This window comes from Lissotriton helveticus, chromosome 8 (assembly GCF_964261635.1).
Source record: "Lissotriton helveticus chromosome 8, aLisHel1.1, whole genome shotgun sequence".
Lineage (NCBI taxonomy): Eukaryota > Metazoa > Chordata > Amphibia > Caudata > Salamandridae > Lissotriton > Lissotriton helveticus.
The window spans coordinates 185,907,570-185,929,345 of NC_136069.1; the positions used below are offsets into that span (position 1 = coordinate 185,907,570).

At 50.3% G+C, this 21,776-nt stretch overlaps 1 protein-coding gene across 5 annotated transcripts in view; it reads right to left on the reverse strand.

Moving 5' to 3' along the window:
* Positions 1-21,776, reverse strand: part of TTC3 (tetratricopeptide repeat domain 3) — a 1,911,479-nt gene that overhangs the window by 1,184,030 nt on the left and 705,673 nt on the right. For all 5 annotated transcript variants that reach the window (XM_078656864.1, XM_078656865.1, XM_078656863.1 and 2 more), the window contains one exon: positions 12,225-12,317. In XM_078656864.1, coding sequence (XP_078512990.1) covers positions 12,225-12,317 — 93 coding nt within the window. The remainder of the gene's footprint in view (positions 1-12,224; positions 12,318-21,776) is intronic.

Consider the following 21,776-nt stretch of genomic DNA (forward strand, 5'->3'; position numbering starts at 1 on the left):
CTGGCCTTACCTTTGGAAACCTGACCCACGAGGTCTGTAGGTACAGCGTCCTCGGCCAAGCAAGCATGTGGGCCGAGGCAGCTGGGCAGGTAGAGATGTGGCTGGATGCCCCTCGGGCCACTATAGGAGAAAAAGGCGGACTGGGGTTGAAGAGGGGCCATGAAAAGGCCCAAGGACCTGCCCATAAACCCTGCTGTCCTTGAAATGCTCCAGCACTGAGTCTGCCTTGTCACCGAAGAGATGGGAGCCATCGAAGGGAATGTCCATGAGTGGGGCCTGAACATCCCCTGAAAAGCAAGTGGTTCTCAACCAGGCATGGTGTCTAAGGGTCACCGACGATGAAACCACTCTGCCTAGTGAGTCCATTGTATCCAGCCAACAGCATTGGGCGAACATAGCTGCTTCAGGGTTCAGTCTGATTTCAGGGGGCAGGGAGTTCCAAATTCTCTGGGAAATACCAGAGAAGGCTCGGTTACATGTTTTCTTTTTATAACATTTCTGTAGGTTCAACAGTAAGATGCTGTTGCCTCAAGATGCTCTACAGTCACCAGATAGCTCCAGTTTCTGTGCAAGCTATCTCGGGTTGTTGAAGTGTAGGGCTGAATGGGTCATGCAGGCAATTTTTTTAATGTATCCTTGCTTCACAGGAGAGCCAGTTTAGAGATTTCAGATCAGAAGTGATGTGGTTGTTTCTTTCAGATCTTGTGGTAAGCATAGCAGAAGAGTTAAGAGAGGCCCTTAGTGGCGCAAGCTTAGACTTAGGTAGGATGCAGAGGGTTGCACTTCCATAGTTCAACCTAGAAATCACTAGGACTTGAACAGCTGACATTAGGTCGTTAAAGTGGAGAAAGGGTTTTATTTTTCTTCAGATATTCATATTGAAGTTCGCTTTTTAGGTGGCTGTACTGATGTGCTCCTGCATGTTCAGGTTCTTATCTAACGTTATTCCCAGTGATCTTGTGGAATCTATAATGTGTGGCAAGCAGTTAAGAGCTATTAGTTGCTTCATCCATTCTGCGATGTCCGGTGAGTGCTTGGGTGGGTAGATGAAGAGGAAATCCGATATGAGAGCGTTTAGTTTGAGGTGGTTGCAGGTCGTCCAGTGTTTTTTTATTTTTAAAGTTGAGTGCCCTGATATCTTCGGGTTAAGACATTTTTAGAATCAATCTTTTTTTTGTGTGGTAAAGCATCATTATACACAGCTCAGCTGCCTACATCCAATTGCCGGCAGAGCGTAACATCCCGAGAAGTACACAGCGTTGGAGTCTACAGCCCGGAGGGCGACCCCGCGAAAGCAATTTCAAGCCAAAGCATGGCAGCAAGCAAATACCACTTTTATAGCAGACATAAACAAAGCAAATAGACAAACATCCAAGCCCTCCCCCCCAAACCCTCCCTCCCCCCACCCCACATCAATCTCTACCACCCCCTTCCACCAACACTGGCCGCTGATCGCACCTCATAGCTGCTTCGACCATCTAAGCAGCTCCCCGGGGCTCCAAGGGAATAAGCTCTACAATTGGTTGGTATTTCAGGCACGTGACTTCCCTTCGATACTTAGAAAGAAGTTGTAGGAAAGGACCCTTATAGCTTCGCATATTCTGAACCCTTCCCATCAATGCCCATCAACAGGTGCTCCATGCCAAAAGATGCCAAAGCCGCCATATCCAGTCCCGCGAACCAGGTGTGGTCGGGGAGCCCCATTGCGCCAAAAGAACCTGCCGTGCAGCAAGCAAAGCTAACACAATCTGTTTACCCCGCAGCGAGCGTAAGGGAAAGGCCTTAGGATGAGGGAGCCCCAACAGTGTGTGCTCAGGGGCACGGGGAAATGTAATTTGAAAGGCATCATCAAGGTCATCAAGAACCGCTTTCCAATAGCGCACTAACTTCGGGCAATATCACAACAGGTGCACCAACGTGCCTTTAAGGCCACACCCCCGCCAGCAGAGGCCTGACTTTGCTACATCCCAAGATTTGATGCGAGCCGGAGTATACTACCAATAAGTGGCTGCTTTGTAGGCAGATTCCGCACCCGTAGTGTTAGAGGCTGTGTAATGTGCTCGATAAAAGATATGTTCCCATTTTTTTCGTGTCAAGAGCGCCCTAATTCAGTCTCCCAGCGGACCTGTGCCTTCCTGCGCTGCTTCTTGGGGCATGCCATGATCATCGCATACAAATCAGATACGAGCTTACGGTCATCCTTCTTGCAGACTAACCATTTTTAAAAAACAGTCTAGGGGCGTGACATGGAAGCGAAGTTGAACGGCTGGGTCACCCAGTGCGCTAACTGTGAGTAATGAAAAGTGTCAGACTGTGGCAGATGAAAGTAGTCTCTACGTAGCTGGGGGAAGTGGATCAAACCTTCAAGGTCGAACAGGGAGCCCACCGTTTGCAGCCCTCTTCTCTCCAGCGGTGGCAGACTGGGGATGCGCACCCCGGCGGAAAATCGGGATTGTCAACGATAGGCATCATAGGGAAGGGAAAAGTAGTCCAACCTTTGCGCTGCGCTATTTGATCCCAAGCCTGCATAGTCGGGAACATCACAGAGGAGGAATAAAGGCCCCGCGCTCTGTGTTTGCGCGGCAACCAGAGCTCCCGCCAGATATTCAAAGAAAGAAGTTCCATGGACAGATACCGCAGCGTGGAGTGAGGTTCGGTAAGCGACAGAACATCATCCGCGTACAAACTAATTTTGTGCGTGTCGGCTCCAAACTTAAGGCCTTCAATACCCGCATTGGACCGTACATGTTGGGCAACGGCTCCATATAGAGCGCAAAAAGCAACGCGGATAAGGGACACCCCTGCCGCGTCCCTCTGGTGCTAGGGAAAAGGGCTGATTTGCACCCGTTCACACGCAACGCCGCCACAGGGGCCGCGTAGCGGCATTGAACCCATCGCACAAGTTCTACTTGTGTAACGATATATCTGTAAGAGACAATAGTTAGTGATAGATTCCTTACCGTAGAATATCCCCAGGCGTCAGACTGGATCCGGAATATTTTGCGTAGCAATACCCCTGCGGGCCGGCAGGCGTCGTCCGCGGCTCCGCGTCCGTCGTCGGCGTCGTTAGCGCCGGAATGACGTCGGAGTACTTATACGCCGCCCATGCGTGCTGACGTCAGTTCTGATACACAGCTTTTCCGCGCCAGATACGCAGAGCCATGATCGAACCAACACTGGTGCCATGAAACTAGGGTCCTAAAAGGGGATGACCTTAACCCTAGATATCGGTTCGCAGAACGGGGAGGATGGGTGGGTCGGTAAGGAATCTATCATAAACTAATGTCTCTTACAGATATATCGTTACACAAGTAGTAACTTGTGCATCTGAAAGAGACACGTTAGTGATAGATTCCTTACCTTAGAATAGATACCCCAGGAATACCAACCCCGGTGGTGGGTCTGCGAACCAATAATCACACCAGAAAGTCCTGGAGGACGGAACGGCCAAAGAAGCCATCCCTCCGGACTTGGCTGTCCAGGCAGTAGTGTCGTGCAAACGTGTGCAGCGAGGCCCATGTAGCTGCCTGGCAAATGTCCTGCAAGGGCACTCCTCGGCCCAGGGTAGTGGTAGTCGCCGTGGCCCGAGTGGAATGAGCCCTCAATCCAACAGTGGCTCCTTCTTAGCCAAGGAGTAACACGCCTGGATACACAAGATGATCCACCGAGAGATGGTCCGCTTGTGCACCGCCTTTCCCTTCTTAGCGCCCACGTAACCAACAAGAGTTGGTCATCCACCCAGAGCTGGCGTGTGCGATCCAGATAGTAAGAGAGCGCACGTTTTGGGTCCAGGCGGTGGAGCCTCTCTTCCTCTTTTGAGGGATGCGGAGGCGGAAAGAAGGTGGGCAAGGTAATGGACTGCCCGATGTGGAAGGCCGTGACAACCTTGGACAGGAAAGAGGGTCTTCTCCGCAACACAACCTCGTCCGGATGGACAGAGAGGAAAGGAGGTGTGGAAGAAAGAGCCTGGAGCTCACTCACTCTCCTGGCAGAGGTGATGGCAACCAGGAAAGCAGTCTTCAGAGTAAGAAGACGGAGAGGACAGTTATGGAGCATCTCAAAGGGAGCACACATTAGACAAGTAAGAACAAGGTTCAAGTCCCACTGGGGCATCACGAAAGGAACAGGAGGGAACATGTGTGTGACGCCCTTCAAAAACCTATTTACAATTGGGGACTTTAACAAGGAAGGCTGATCAGGTAGCCTTAAGAAGGCGGAAAGGGCAGAAAGGTACCCCCTGATAGTGCCCAGAGCAGAGCCCGGCTGGGCAAGAGAAAGAAGGAAGAGGAGAACCTCAGAAAGGGGTGCAGAGAGTAGATCCACAGCCTTCGCTGTGCACCATGCCACAAATCTGTTCCACCTGCAGGTGTATACCGACTTTGTGGAGGGACGCCTGGCTGCCAGAATGACATTACAGACTTCAGGAGGCAAGTCAAATGGCCTCAACTGCCGCCGCTTAATCTCCAAGCTTGTAGGTGGAGACTGGACAGGTTCGGGTGGAGGACCGTCCCCTGATGCTGCGACAGAAGGTCTTCCCGAAGAGGCAGGTGAATCAGGGGATCGACTGACATGCTGAGTAGCTCGTGATACCAGTATCTTCGTGCCCAGTCCGGAGCCACAAGGATAACCTGGGCCCGGTCGCGCCTGATCTTCTTCAGCACTCTGGGCAGAAGTGGTATAGGCGGAAAGGCGTACAATAGACCGCAACTCCACTCGCGACGAAAAGCATCCCCGAGCGAGTGCTGCCTTGGAAATTCCAACGTGCAGAACTGATGACATTGCGCGTTCTGTGGCTAATAGATCTAACCAAGGCTCTTCCCACTGCTGAAAGAGACCTTGCGCCACGTCAGAGTTCAGACGCCATTCGTGATCCATCATGCACCGACGGCTGAGTTCGTCCGCCCTGGCATTCAGAGAACCTGCCAGGTGTTGAACCACCAGGGTCACGCCCTGATGTTCCAGCCACTGCCAGTGGCGCAGAGCCTCCTGGCATAGGGCCCACGACCCCACCCCGCCCTGTTTGTTGCAGTACCACATGGCGGTGGTGTTGTCCGTGAACACCTGCACTGCACTCCCCCCGGACAGAGGGGAGGAATGCCTTGACTGCAAGTCGGATCGCCCGCAGCTACAGAAGGTTGATGTGGAGCCGGGACTCCGCCAGAGACCAAAGGCCTCTGATCTCCGCCTCTCCCAAGTGCCCCCCCCCCCCAGCCCAGGAGGGACGCGTCCGTCACAACCACGTGCTCCGGGTGGGGTAGGGAGAGGGATCTGCCACTGACCCAATCGCGGTCCGTGAGCCACCACTGCAACTGTCTTGCAGTGCCCTCCGAGATCAAGACATGATCGGACAAGTTGCCCTGATGCTGGGCCCACTGAAACTTCAGGTCCCACTGCAGAGCCCGCATCCGCCACCGGGCGTGATACACCAGAAAGATGCAGGAGGCCATCAGCCCCAGAAGCCGCAGCGTCAACCTGACCGAGACTTGGGATAAAGGCTAAAAGATCGGAATCAGAGCCTGAATATCCCGAACCCGCTGTTCGGGAGGATAAACCCGAAACTGCGCGGAGTCTAGAACCGCCCGATGAAGTGGAGCTTCTGAGAGGGACACAGGTGTGACTTCGGCACGTTGAGAGAAAACCCCAGCAAGTGCAGGAGGTCGGCCGTAGTCTGGAGGTGGCTGACGACTGTCTGGGGCGAGCACGCCTTCAACAACCAGTCGTTGAGGTAGGGGAAGACTGACACCCCTAACCTGCGCAGATGAGCTGCGACCACCGCCATCACTTTCGTGAACACCCGTGGGGCGCTGGTAAGGCCGGAGGAAGCCGTTGACGTTCCGTAGGTCCAAGATAGGGCGTAGGCCCCCTTTGCCCTTCTTGGGTACCAGAAAGTAGTGGGGGTAACAACCACACCCTACTTCTGGCCCAGGAACGCGTTCGATGGCCCCCTTGGCCAAGAGGGCCGTGACTTCCTCTTGCAGAAGTTGCAAGTGATCCCCCGACACGCGGTGGAATTGCGATGGCATGGCTGGAGGGGTCGCCTCGAAGGGGAGGGAGTAGCCCCTTCGGACGATTTGCAGCACCCACCTGTCCGACGTGACAGTGCGCCAGTGGAAGAGGTGATGGCGAACCCTGCTCCCCACTGGCGTCACATGGGCCTGAAAACACGGACCTCAGTGAGAAGGTTAGTCCTCACGGCCGCGACGGGGAGCTCAAGGTGTAAGGCCTTGGCCGCCCGCGTCAACAATACACTGTAAGCAGCCCCCTCCTCTGTAGCCACGGTGGGAGGGGAGACAAATCCAGTGTCTGGCGAAGTGTCAAGTCCACTGGCCTTCTCAAGCTCATATGTTCAGTCCTGTTGAGACTGGCATTCTTGTGCGAGAGGGTCCACAGACCCCTCCCAAATACCCTCGTCACCCATATCCTGCAGATCAGGGTCAACAGACGGGGCCGGTTCGTGGAAATAGAAATCTCCAAAGGCCGTCGGGAACGGCTTCCATAGTGGGCGCCGGGGGCGACACCCGCAGGGCCGGCGCCGGTGAGGTCGACCGGCGACGACCCGGATCCAGAAGCGGATCCAGTGAGGGCCTGTGGCGCCGGGACTGAAGTCGCCGGCGGCGCCGGGGCCGAAGCACCCGATGGCATCGGAGCCGCAGCACCCGACCCGCTATGCCCTCCAGCCGGGGCCATTGGGCCCGGAGGAGCCACGGAACCCGGCTGAGGAGGGAGGGACCTCATGGCCATGAGGTACCGCTCGACCTCCTCTGGCGTCGCATCATGCCCAGGGACCCGAAGGTGTGGGGCAGGCGGCGACGTCCGCGACTCCATCGGAGCCACATGGGTGGTGTCACCCGAACCCCCGGCCGCATCGTGCGAGCGTCGGGGAGGGTCGGAGGAACAATGAAGTCTCTCCGACCTCTCATGCCTCTTACCTGAGGACTTGGATCCTGACGACCGATGTCCACTCCCGGAGCTGTGAGGACTCCGACCCCGCGACCGGTCCCTCAACCTCCTGTGGGACCGGGACCTGGAGCGGCGGGGATCGAAAACGAAAGAAATAAGATCAGCACCCCGGGGAGTTGCTTATATCGGCCACACACACGTCACTTCCAGTGCAAACGACGCCACGTGGAGCCAAACAATGTCACCTACCGGTGTGCAGGGGTACTGATCATGGAAAGTGGACTTAAGGTTGAGTGTGCTGCTGCACCTCGCTGCTGGTCGCGCGCGCTGTTTAGCGCTTTTAGCTGCATTTTAATTGCCCGTTTTTCTATTTTCTTTTAATTTTCTTTTGATTGTTCCCTGTTTTTAGCCACATGGTTTCTTGTCTCTTACCTGCACTATAACTTCTGAAAACCCCACCGCTGCTTAGCGGGTCCGGTTCCGGGGAGGTTGTGGGCGGGGAGCGCCATCTTAGAGCAGGAAGGGAACTGTGGCCGCCATCTTTGAGCGTTCCTGCGCTCGTGGACAGTGTGAACTGCCTATTTAAGGCGTGGTCAGTACGGGGGCAGCCTGGTGAAGTGGACTTGCGGTTGAGTGTGCTGCTGCACCTCGCTGCTGGTCGCGCGCGCTGTTTAGCGCTTTTAGCTGCATTTTAATCGCCCGTTTTTCTATTTTCTTTTAATTTTCCGCCATCTTTGAGCGTTCCTGCGCTCGTGGACAGTGTGAACTGCCTATTTAAAGGACTCCTCATGGCGCGCAGCGGTGACGCGCAGCGGGAGCGCCTTCCCTGCGCCTGAGTCGTGCCAGAGTCCTGCCCGTCTGCGCTCGTCAGCGTCTCGGAGGTCGGCGAGGTAGGCCCGCAGTTCTTCCCCTATGTCCTGCTCTATTGTGGCTCGTGGGTGCGCACTTCTAGTTTCCATGCTCTCCTATTCCTCCAGTGAGCTACTAGCTCTACGAGGACATATTTCCACCTGCCACCATGTTTTCCCGGGTGGCCGCTCTCTTAGGAAGGGCTGCTCTGGCTGTGGTTGGCACATGCCGAGTCAGGAGGGCTTTCTGCCTGAATCCACACCCCTATACTTTCAATGTCATCTGCGTAATACCAGATCTCTCAGTAGACACTCCTCTGACATCTGGAACTTGTTATCAGACTTTAAAACATTGTGTCTGTTTCTTACTGAGACATGGCTGAATGAGTGCTCCGGCCCTGATCTTGCCGCTGCTATCCCCCCGGATTATACTATCTATAGGAAGGATAGATTGGTAGGCAGGGGTGAAGGTGTGGCACTAATTGTTGACAAGAGTTTTCCTTGTTCAACTTTCCCCGTTGATAATATCACGGGCTGCGAAGCCTTAGGTTTCACTCTTAGGCTATCTCCCCGTCAAACTTGCTCAGGGATTATTATTTATAGGGCACCGGGACCGCTAGGCTTCAGCCGGCACTTTCGGTGCCCTGCCTGAGATCGGAGCATTGTATCCTATTGGTAGATCTTAATCTTCACATGGATAATACAGCGGACCCGAATACTAGTAAGCTGCAGGACATTGCCTCTTCTCTAGGGTTGATTCCCTATATTTCCAGCCCTACTCATATCAAAGGCCATACTATTGACCAGATTTTTTCTAATAGTCTAATCGATGTCTCCCCTCCGCTTCCAGTTCTGTGGTCAGACCACTTTTTAAATAAATTCTGCATTCCTTTTGCAGCTACGCTTGGTACAAGACTGGCGAATGATACCAGAAGGGTGTCTCGGCCTTTCCATCGAGTTACTGCAGAAATGCTCTCTGAGGCTCTCTGCCAACATCCCTGCCTGTTTTCTGGTAACCTGGAACAAGATCTTGACTTGGTTCAAAAGTGGCTTACAACGAGATTTGAGGAACTAGCCCCCGGTAAGCCAGCTAATTCAGTGGCTAGACATGCCTCAGCCCCTTGGTTCACTCCTCTTCTAGGTAAGATGCGCCAAGATTGCAAGAGGGCTGAAAGAGCTTGGAGGCGCATGTACGACCCGGAAGACAAAATTAAATACAGGGATATGATACGACTGTACCACAAACATATTGTGGATGAAAAAAAAGTCTATCTAGAGCGCAGAATTGATGCAGCGGAAAATACGAGCAAAGACATTTTTAGAATTGTAAAACAGTTTATCTCTCCTTCCTCGAGCACGCCCACCCATTCTCACACTGAAGTTTGGATTAGCCAGCTTAGTGAGTTTTTTATTAATAAAATCAAATCTATTCAGGGCTCTTTTCCTGATGCGGGCCTTATTCCAGCTGCCTGTCATCTGATAACTGTGCCACCATCCTTGAAGGAGAAAGGCCCTTTTCTTTCGGTTTTCCCTTCCATTTCTCTTGCTTCCTCTCTTGACGTCCTGTCTCGGCTTCAATCGGGTTCGCCGCTTGATCCGTGCCCAGCGAAGTGCCTAGGGAGAGTGGTGCCGGCAGTTAATATCTTGCTCAACCCACTGCTTAATTCTTCCCTGACAACGGGAGAAGTTCCTATGGCTTGGAAGCACGCCTTGATTCTGCCGCTGCTTAAAAAACCATCTTTAGATCCCCTTGTTCACGCTAATTACAGACCAATCTCCCTCCTTCCCTCTCTGGCTAAGGTGATTGAGAAGCATGTGCATCTCTCCATCTCCAGCTTTATTGAGAGTAATAATATCTTGCATGACTCTCAATCGGGTTTCTGTGCGAATTTCAGCACGGAGACGGCTCTTCTTGAGATCACCGATGCCATAAGAGAGAGTTTGGATGGTGGGGGTAAAGCCATCTTCAATCAAAGCATTTCAATCAATCAATCAAAGCATTTATATAGCGCACTACTCACCCGGAGGGTCTCAGGGCGCTGGGGGGGGAGAGGGTACGCTACTGCTCTAACAGCCAGGTCTTGAGCTGCTTCCTGAAGGCGAGGTGGTCCTGGGTCAGGCGGAGGTGAGTCGGAAGGGAGTTCCAAGTCTTGGCGGCTAGGTAGGAGAAGGACCTTCCTCCTGTGGTGGCTCTTCGGATGCGGGGGCGAGGGCGTGGCTGGTCGATCGAAGTTGGCGTTTGGGAGCGTAGAAGTTGAGGCGGCTGAGTTGGTCATGTTGGATTTGTCGGCGGCTTTCGACACCGTTCCCCACGACGGCCTCCTTTTAAGACTCTGGGAGATCGGCTTCCGTGGGACGGTGTGGAACTGGTTTAAGTCTTTTCTGACCAACCGCCGACAAGTGGTCTGGGCATCCCCATTTTCCGCCGAAATGCCGCCGGTTGGGGTTCCTCAAGGGTCTATCCTGAGCCCCACCCTTTTTAATATCTATATGGCCCCTCTAGCGGCGGTGGCGGAATCTTTCGGTGCCCGGATCATATCCTATGCTGACGACACCCAGCTCCTTTTTACGTGTAACAAGGGGGAGGATTTTGACGGCGGCCGGATTAAGGAATGCTTGGGCGCCGTTTTTGACTGGTTTCAGAGGCATAGTCTGAAGTGCAATTCCGATAAATCAGAGCTGCTTTTTTTCGGATGCCCGCCAGATCCCTGTTGAAAGATATGGTGGCCCGCGATATGTTCCCGCCTGATGCTGCCTCGTTAAAAGCCAAAAATCTGGGTGTCCTGTGTGATGATGATCTCTCCTTTAGACCCCAGATTATAGGGCTGACGGGGAAATGTTTCGGCATCCTGAAAATGTTGCGGAAGTTTCTTCCACTACTATCTCTGCAACATAAAAAAATTACTGTCCAGGCCTTGATAGGCTCGCGTCTAGATTACGCGAACGCTCTCTACCTTGGCCTTCCCAAATACCTGATGGCACGCTTGCAGGTCATGCAGAATTCGGCGGCCAGAGTCATCTTTGGATTACAGCGAAGGGCAAGAGCCTCGGAGCTACTCAAGAGACTGCATTGGCTTCCAGTCTCTAAGAGAACTACTTTTAAGGTCCTGACCCTTGCCTTTAAGGCCCTTCACTCGATTGGCCCAAAATACCTCGGGAAGCGTATGGCCTTCTATGCCCCTAGGAGAACTTTGAGGTCCGCTTTGCAGGCTAAAGCCGTTGTTCCCACCATCAGTCGTGCCCGCATTGAAGGTCGTTCTTTCCGGTACCTGGCACCTCAATGCTGGAATGAGCTTCCCTTTTCCTTGAGAATAGCTAACAGTTTGCTCTCTTTCAGAAAGGAGCTGAAGACCTGGCTTTTTTCCCAGTAATTCTCTGTTGGCCTGTGGTCGGTGTTGTGCACTTTTTCCTTGTAGTTCTCTTTGCCAAAGCGCTGGGACACTCTATGGAGTAGCCGTGTGCTATAGAAGAGACTTTTATAACATAACAAAGAAATATTCCGGATCCAGTTTGACACCTGGAGATTATTCTAAGGTAAGGAATCTGTGGCTAGAAGTCTCTAACAGACCTAAATCACAGCAAGTGCTCACATCCACTCAGGATCAGCAGGGTTATGATCTTTACAGCAGCAGAAAACCAACATATGAAAGATGTTTACTTTCTCAATTCCCCTTCCAATGTAACTATACAGATAATAATCATTTATATAGCAGACAAAACAAACTTCATTGCTTGTTGATATTTTGTAGGTGTTAATATATGTTAATTATGATAAAGTTTGTACTTTGAATTTATCGCCATAAATTGATACCTTTACATAATCTGTAAAGTGCTATATTTTTCTAAAACTCATTGACACTATTCAAATGAAGTACTGCGATATAAAATGGTCTAACAACTTTCTAGACTGTGTTCGTACTTAAAATAAAAACATTAATAAAAATACACTGTATTAACCCATTTTATCAACTTTCAATTAATATAAGAATATTTAACAGATACAAGGATTCAAATGTATACCTTTGCAGTTTACATACTTGTATCGAACATGGTGGCCTGCAAGTTTCAGAAGGATCTCCATATCAATGTACATTTGGTGAGTTTCTTATTGTCATATTAATCGGTCACCTTCCGTTTATACTCTGAGAAGGCACATTAACTCTCAGAGCTATTTTAGGGAATTCGAAAAAACAACTAGATAGCTGTCGGAAATGCATTAGCCATCTGAACTATTTTGCCAGTCTTGCACTCTAAGATATGCTCCTTATGCATATATCTGTACAGCTCCTGCCCTTACACCCTGACCTGTTAAAACATAGAGTGTTTGGGACAAAAGAGTAAACCATAACATTCTCTGTGATATTTCCCCTTGCCCATTTCAATGGGAGCATAGTTTATAAAACAATGTATTATACTGGCAGGTGACAGACGGTCACAAACCCCTCGCCCCCAAGCTAGTTGTTAAATGAATCTCACCTGCCATTTCACCAGACCGGTAGAACCATAGATAACAACACGACAAATGCTGCCTTCACAATCCGGAGTAAAGCATGGGTCTTTCAGACAATCCTGATTTAAAAGAAAAAGCGCCATTAATATGATTTCGTTACAGCAAATCCATAGCTCTAGGCAAGACTTCTGTGACGTCTACAAAACATACTTTAGTATTAAAACAGGACAATAATGATCATGTGTTTTAATCATTCAGCTTCTGCTCAAAAGTCAAAGTACAAAGTCAGTCCCTTGACTAAAATACTCCCTTTCTGAGAGAGTGCTGCCTCGTCCACATGCAGCTGTAGCACACAGCCTTTCGTCTCCACCCCCAGTGTTTTCATGTCCTTTATGGGCACTTGGCCAGATATAAAGAAAATTGGGTACAGTGGATGTGCACTGGTGACGTAGGACAAAAATATCAAAGATACTTAATAACGTCATACTTCAGTGCACTCAGTCACTGCTTCTATGCATTAACTAATATAACGAGTGATTGCAAAGGGTTGTGTTTCGTGCACGCAAGGAAACGGGCCATTAGTTGTGTGGCCTGCACTGGTAATGGGTTCCCCCTTACTGGGAACCAAACACCCCATAGTAGCGTTTGACTCTCTCAGGGTAGTCCAAGGCCTACTCAGGGGAGATGGTGTGGGCTAGCAATCACCATTCACTGGAACGCAATAATAACACTCAATTAAAGATTGTCCAGTGTGCTATCTCTTTAGAAAAGGGAAAGTACGTTAATAACACACACGCTATTTATTACCATGCAGTAATGTATAAATATACATAAGACAGGTGGAAATACCTTTGGCAAAATGACATCTGATCCCCTACAGCCTCATGACCCCAAAAATCACAGTACTCTCCTACCCTATACAATATAGCACATAACCATAGAGGAGGGTGTCACATTTAGATCAGGACAATGTTACCTTCCTTAAAGACCAGAATCACATGTCACAATATGTCATTCTATCACGGACTACAGTAAATATAATCCACCTGCACACCTCGATCAGTAGTAAAGCACTGCAGCCTTTGAGAACTAATCATTTCTGTTGGCAATACAACACCTTTGAATGACACTTTCAAGCAAAGCCTTGTTCAACTGTCGGCAATACACACCTTAAAATAAAGCCTTATAAATAACACTTTTGAATAAAGTATTCTTCAAACAAATACCATGTGTCTGTCTCTTTCTTTAACAACCTTAGGCCACAAACTGTAAACTAGGAGGCCATGGCCTACAGAGCTCGGAGGGAGAGGGGGAAAGGAGAGGGAAGGGAGAGGGAAAGGAGAGGGAAAGGAGAGGGAAGGGAGAGCGGTGGTACGGGGGGGGTGGTATTTGGAGGGAGGGAGGGGGTCTGAAGCACATCCCCCTCAGGGTTATTAATTTAACAAAGCTCCTGGCGTCGACCCCATGGCCCTACCCATCGGCTGGTGAGTCAAAGCTCTAATCCTTTTTTTCCTTGCTTCTTTCAGGTAGCATCGGGCTAATTTGCGCAAAATGTGGCACTTCTTGCTCCTTGTGGGTAAGCCCTGACCAACTGGAGCATTTTAGTTAAGCCTCCTGGCCCCTAAGGTGGCACACTTTGCAGGGAGCTGGTTCCACTGGCTCCCTGCACCAGCCTCTCTCTTTTTTTCCTCCTCTAGTGCTTCTCTCATTCAGGATGCAGAAGTCCAGTTCTTCCCGCAACTGGTTCTTAGATGGCATAAGGGGACCAGCTTCCCTGGTCCTGGGGGAGATAGCCACAGGTCCTGGGGTGAACTGTAGTTAGAATCCTTAGTCCAAGAGGGCTTCCATCTAGTTATCCAGCTCGGACAAGCAGCACTCCCCCCCCTTCTGCAAGACAATTAATTGGAGGTGGAAAGTTCCAGATAATCAGTCCTAGGGCGCCACATTACCTCTCTACCCCTGTCTCAACCCTCCCACGCAGCAAGCTGGGACAATTCAAAATGGCACAATGCTGGAGTCACTAGTCTCATCTCTTCCGGGGGCTTCAGCTCTGCCCCTCGCTGACATCCCTGCCCGGGACTTTCCCACCAACACTATAAAGAGGAGCTCCCCTCCTGGATGGCCCCAGAGGTCTGGGCTCCCTTCTTTGTTTAGTGGGCCTGGGCTGTCCAAACCCCAGTACAGTGTGACATCTAATTGATGGATTCAGATTTTCTCCTTCACACCTTTATCATTAGGAGCTCAATGAAGCAATGTTAACTGCTTACTTTGTGAGGGGAGGCCTTTGTTTCTTCTGCTGGACATCAAAGTAATTAACGTGGTCCAGCAGGGTGACAAAAGGCCAGAGAACAGACCGTGAGCAGAACCAGAGAAATAGGTCAATTTTGGATGACCCATAAGATGTACAACTAATTTCTTGGAACGTGCAAATTTGATCTTGGCGCACATCTTTTGCCCCAGTTCGACGCCTCACTGGACTTTGTAGGCCTCGCAGCAAAGACCTATAGCAATCACTGTCACTGCCCCAAGTCAGAAAGGACCTCAAGACCTAGCTCTTCGACTGATTGACAGTGCCGGCGACAGATCAGCAGCCCCCCCCACCCCCCCCACCCAAGTGCCTTGAGACCTTTACGGGTGAGTAGTCGAGCTTTACAAGTCTCTTGATTGATTGATTTCTCCCAAAGTACATAATAAAGTGCCCCTGCAGACAAAATAGTAAATCACACTGACTTTCCCTATGAGTGTCCATAAACATTATAAGGCTCACCAAGATCAATATCTAACTCTGAGGAGTTCCCTCTGCATCTGGCTATCAGAGCACAGTTACCAGGCTGTGCATGATGGTAGTCTCATAAGCACAGTCCTCACACGTGTGCACACATGCTCACATGTAACCAGCCAAGTATCCCTTGCTGCGTAGCAGCAATCTTATCTTTAAAGGCAGACACTATTTGTAAACGCAAGCAGATCATGTGTCACCTGTTGTAAGATTCATTCATATAGAACAAAACCAGGTGATCTAAAAGAGAAATCCAGGCAGATTATATGGACAGACCCATTTAATTACAGACGCCAATGCCAGCTGAAATTTATGAGGAAGAATTAGCCACCATTCATGGGCATTCTTGCCTTGTCAGGGATAACAAGTGACAAGGAGTTCTACTAGACATGCAACTCGCCAGATGTCCGCCACCCTAGATACCCAACACTGGAGGTTTGCTGTCAATACCACCCACCTCAACCAAAGGGGCCACCTTTCCTTACCGGAAACCCAGACTGTACTATGAACCCTTGTGGTTAAAGGTTGGCTGTATTTAATACATCAAATGCTCACATGGACTGAGCAAATCTAGGCCTACCCTTACCCTGCCCACCACAGACTTTTTGGCAAGGGTCTAGGGTCTCAGCACTGATGACTCCACACTAGACAGGTCTAAAACATATCTCCGAGTCATTGGCTGTTCACCCTCTGGAGATTATACAGCCCAGTACCTCTCTCATTCGCATCTCTACACCCTAAAGATGCAAACTCCTATTGCCCTAACCCACAGCACTTATGTCGGGGCCTACAGCTGCTACCACCCTTGCAGAATGACTGCCGTCCCTAAAGAAAGAAAAAAAACCCTCACAACACTTGGTACTCCCCTTACAGAGAAGCACCCTTGGGCGGGTCCTGGCTGAGACAATAGACTCCAGCCCATGAATCACCAATCCACTGGCAGGGTCTGGAGGGCTGACATATCACGCAAACCTGTACTACACTCATTCTAGGTAGTGCCACACGGGAACCATCTAGGGAACCTAGAACCCCCTCTTTATTCTCCACTCTGAGAGGTGGTTCGGGCTAGCAATCACCATTTGCTGGCACACAATAATAATACTCAATGAATTATTGTTCTTTAGAAAATGAAAAGTATATTTATTAAACACACACTACTTACTACTACACAGAGGTTTACAAGGCTGGTAGAAATACCTTTGACATCATTACATTTGACCCCTATAACCACTGCAGCATCCTGATCCCAAACATCACAGTACCCCCGTATATAATATAGCACATAACCATAAAGGAAGGTTTCACTTTAAATCAGGTCAATGTTATCACTTTAAAGACCATAAGCACAACATGTCACAAGAAGTCATTCCATCACTGACTACAGTAACCATAATCCATCTGAACACCTTTATAAGTAGTAAAGCATTCAAGCCTTTCAGGACAAAGTATTACAGTAAGCAATACAACACCTTTAAATAAACACTTATGAATTACACATTTAAATTAAAGTATTCTTCAAAAATAAACCATATTTCTGTGTCTTTTTATACCAAACATAGGCCACATAAACTGCAACTATAGAACTGGACCCTAGAGGGTGCTGCACTCAAAGCTGTAGAGCCAAATCCCCAGCCTTGCGAGTGCTTAACAATGAATGGAAATCCTAGGGAAGTTATCCTTTCTTAGAAGCTGCAAACTTAGTTTCACCTTTTAAAAATCATTCTGGGTTTCCTTGGATGGGTGGGCTGGGGGTGGGGGGGGCTAGGTGGGAGGGGGATTTGTAGCACTCCTGCACCTGACTGACTGACTGAAGTACTTATAAAGCGCTCGAATGCCGAGGCGTCTTGGCGCTGCAGTGGCGGGAGAGTGGTGAGGGCAGATCTCAATGTGGGGAAAAAAGCCAGGTTTTCAGTGCATTTCTAAAACATAGTTTGGATTTTTGTGAGCGCAGAGCAGGGGGCAAAGAGTTCCATAATCTGGAAGCTTGGTACGAAAAGGATCTGCCGCCCCATCGCATTCTTCTTATTCTAGGCTGACATATCAAATAATGACTGGCTGACCTTAGCTTACCCGATGGCACGTAACGAGGGAGGAGTTTGGCCAGGTCGTCTGGTCCCGTGCCGTACAAGGATTTGTGGACCAGACAGAGGGCCTTAAACTGTATTCTGGATCTGACTGGGAGCCAGTGGAGTTCCTTGATGGCTTTGGACGTAGGGTGGCGGTAGGGTAGATTTAACAGAACCCTGGCTGCGGCATTTTGGATTGCCTGCAGTTTATTCAATTGTTTTTCTCCTGTGCCCAGGTAGAGTGAATTGCAATAGTCCACTCGGGACATTATCAGTGCACCCATTACAGTTTTTTTTTTAGCTTTGGAGGGATGTAGGATAGGACTTTCCTAAGAATCTTAATGGTGTAGAAACAGGTGGAAGTAACCTGGTTAATCTGGGCTTTACAGGAGAGATCTTTATCCACCAAGAAGCCAAGGTTTCTAACCTTGTCTGCAGGACTAGGACAAGCGCCTGCCTCCTGAGGCCACCAGAGGTCGCTCCAGATGGACAATTTCTGACCGATTTCGATTATCTCGGTTTTGTCCGTATTTAATTTTAAGAAATTGCAGCTCATCCAGTTTTTTACACCGAGAAGGCAGTTCTTAAAACACTCTGCTGTGGCTTCAATGGACTGAGATACTGACACTATGATTTGCGTAAGACACTAATTGCAGGCCATGAGATTGAATTAAGGCAGCTAAGGGGGTAACATACAGGTTAAACAGGGTGGGCGATAGCGCCGAGCCCTGAGGAACCACGCCTGGGAGGGAGAATTCCTCAGATTGAAAACCTTCCCAGTGTACTTGTTGGATTCGAGAATCCAGAAAGGATGTTAGCAAAGTTAAAGCAGTACCAGTAAAGCCTAGAGTTTTTAGTCTGTTTAATAGAATCGAGTGGTTCACGGTGTCGAACGCCGCTGTAAGATCTAGTGAGATCAGGGCCGTTCTACCACCCTCGTTGGAGTTTGTAGGCCAAAAGGAAGTGGAACTGCAATTTAAGTCAGATTTCTCCCTATGTGTATAATAAAGTGTCACTGCAGACAAAACAGCAAACCACACTGGCTTTCTCTAGGAGTGTCCACTAATAATATAAGGCCTACCCAGGTCAATATCTAACCCAGCAGAATCTCCTCTACGCCAGGCAACCTGTACAAGTGGTGACTCATCAACGGTAAACATATAGTAAATGGACTGCTTATGTTTACCGCCAGTATCTGCCTTTTTAGATGAGGCTGCAACAAAGCAGCAAGGTCAAGGGGCACTTGGCTGGGCACATGTGAGCACTTAAGGGCTGCATGTGTGAGACTATCCATTTTGTTACAATGCAGATTAACACTCTATGCAACCCACCACCTGCTAGGGTAAGAATCTACTCTTTTTTTAAATGTAATCTGTTGCAAGCTTGACCTAATGGGCAACAAATCACTTTATACAGAAGATATAGTTAAAAGATTCTATAGTACAAAGTGTAGAATGTAACGAGGCAGAACATCAACAAAATATCACAGGCTGTAAAGATATGATAAAAGATTTTCTTGAACTATTCAACTGAAAAAGATCACTTTAATTTAATTTAATTTAATTGTGGGTTTATATAGCGCTAGGAATCGACTCCCGGAGGAGTATCTCCACGCTTCGACCGCTGGGGAACCCGTCCTGGCTCACCCTGAGAGATGGTCCCTGATGGGTATCTCTAAGGTGCGACCAAGCATCCCCGGCGGTCTGGGGGGGCCGTTGTGAAGATGAGGCAAGCTGATGCCCAGAGTTGCAGAGTGTGGTTTCTGACACAGGCACCGAGGCGAGAATTATCGAGTCCGCTGACCCTGGTCCACGACCCTGCCGCGTCGGGAATCGAACCCTGGTCCCGGGCCGTTCTCTTCTTACGGGTCTGCCGCCTCTAACCAGTGAGCCACACTTCTACAGCACTTTGGCATAGTTACCAACACAAAACAAGCATTTACAATGCAATAGGTCTCGCAGCATTAAAGTTTGAGTTACTGGCATTGTAAATGACAATGCTTTGCATTAATTTTTTTTTTTTAATTTGGAATTGGTATATAAACATTGTTTGTGAAGGAGGAGTATCCCACATGGAGATATCACTCTTCTTCACTCGCTATCGGGCCCAAATGTCCTAAAAGTAAACTTCCTTACATCCATTTACCGATCCACTCGCACATCGTTGCTAACTGCTATAAAATCTGTATTTCCTCTTAAAAATCCAAACAACCCTAGCCGTTTGCAAACTCATTCAGGTAAATCCATCTACATTTCTTCTCGCACACTTTCTACATTCTTCTTTCTTCCCTTATTACCCTTTCAATCCAAATACCAAACTCACATGTCCACTGCTCAAATTTCACTATACTAATCCATCACTAATTCTTTTTGGGGTCCGGAGTATCGTGCCACTCGCCGAAAAACTCTGACGCCTGGTCTGGGGTAGTAAGCACTATATAAATACAATTTCATCTCATTACTTACCTTAATCACGCAGGCATTCACTTAAACACATCGATTGAACGTAGTACAGCCACAAACATGTCTCCCAGAGTCCTCCACACCGCTCACCCACAGACAATAAGTCATACCACCCAGACCCAACTCCTTGCACGTACAGCTGTTATCAGTCAAGAATCCAAAGTTAGTCACAATCAATCAATCAATCATATAATTTATATAGCGCACTGCTCACCCGGTAGGGTCTCAAGGCGCAGGGGGGGGGGGGGGGGGGGGGGGGGGTCCGTTACTGCTCGAAAAGCCAGCTCTTGAGTTGCTTCCTGAAGGAGAGATGGTCCTGGGTAAGCCGAAGGTGGATGGGGAGGGAGTTCCATGTCTTGGCTGCCAGGTAGGAGAAGGAGCTTCCTCTGGCGGTGGCTCTGCGAATGCGTGGTACGGCGGCGAGGGCGAGGCTGGCCGATCGTAGCTGGCGGGTGGGCGTGTAGAAAGTCAGGCGGTTGTTGAGGTATTTGGGGCCCAGGTCGTGGAGAGCCTTGTGTGCGTGGGTGAGGAGTCTGAACGTGATCCTCTTGCTGACGGGGAGCCAGTGCAGGTCTTTCAGGTGGCCGGAGATGTGGCTGTGTCGGGGGATGTCCAGGACGAGTCGTGCGGAGGCGTTCTGTATGCGCTGGAGTCTTTTCTGAAGTTTGGCTGTGGTTCCGGCATAGAGGGTGTTTCCGTAGTCCAGACGGCTGGTGACGAGTGCCTGGGTGACCGTTTTCCTGGTTTCGGTGGGGATCCATCGGAAGATCTTACGGAGCATGCACAGGGTGTTGAAGCAAGATGTTGAGATGGCGTTGACTTGTCTGGTCATCGAGAGGGAGGAGTCCAGGATGAAGCCCAGGTTACGGGCGTGGTCCGTTGGCTTGGGAGTGGTGCCCAGGGCAGGGGGCCACCAGGAGTCGTCCCAGGCGGAGGGCGATGATCCCAGGATGAGGACTTCCGTCTTGTCTGAGTTCAGTTTCAGGCGGCTGTTCTTCATCCACTCGGCGACGTCTTTCATCCCTTCGTGTAGGCTGGCTCTGGCGGTGGCGGGGTCGTTGGTGAGAGAGAGTATCAGCTGGGTGTCGTCGGCGTAGGAGATGATGTTCAGGTTGTGTTGGCGTGCGATGCCTGCGAGAGGGCTCATGTAGACGTTGAAGAGGGTTGGGCTGAGTGATGATCCTTGGGGTACGCCGCAGATGACTTCGGTGGCCTCGGATCTGAACGGGGGGAGGCGGACTCTCTGGGTTCTTCTGGCGAGGAACGAGATGATCCACTCCAGTGCCTTCTCTTGGATTCAGATGTTGCTGAGGCGCTGTACTAGGGTTGACGGTGTCGGACGCCGCAGAGAGGTCCAGTAGGATGAGAGCCGCTGTTTCCCCGTTGTCGAGCAGGGATCTGATGTCATCGGTGGCTGCGATCAGGGCGGTCTCGGTGCTGTGGTTGGCTTGGAAACCGGACTGCCAGGGGTCGAGGGATCCGTTTGTCTCGAGGAAGGCGGCGAGCTGACTGTTGACGGTCTTCTCGATGACTTTGGCAGGGAAAGGGAGGAGCGAGATGGGGCGGAAGTTCTTGAGGTCGGTGGGGTCCGCTGTTGGTTTCTTCAGGAGGGCGCTGAGTTCGGCATGCTTCCAGCTCTTCGGGAAGGTGGCGTTGTTGAAGGAGATGTTGATGATGTCCCGGAGTTGGGGTGCGATGATGGAGTCGGCCTTGTCGAAGACGTGGTGGGGCAGGGGTCGGTTGGGGATCCGGAGTGGATGGTGCTCATCGTGCGGGTGGTGTCTTCGGTGCTGACCGGGGTCCAGGCGCAGAGGGTGGTGGTGGGGGGGCGTTGGCTTGGTGGTTGGGTGCGTGCCGAAGCTGTTGTGTAGGTCGGCGATCTTGCGGTGGAAGAACGAGGCGAGTGAGTCGCAGAGGTCTTGCGAGGGAGTGATGTCGTTGTTTCCGGCGCTGGGGTTGGAGAACTCTTTGACAATGCTGAAGAGTTCTTTGCTGTTGTGGGTGTTGTTTTCCAGTCGTTCTTTGAATGTTGTCCTTTTGGTGGAGCGGAACAGCTGGTGGTGTTTGCGTGTGGCGTTCTTGAGGGCAGTTCTGTTTTCTGTGGTCTGGTCGTGGCGCCAGGCTCTCGAGGGTGCGGCAGTTCTTTTTGGAGTTTTTGAGTTCGTCGGTGAACCAAGGGGCTTTCTTGCTGCCGGGTCTGCTGGGAGGGTTCTTCAGTGGTGCGCGGTCATCTGCGCAGTCGGTGAGCCACTGTGTGAAGATGCGGGCTGC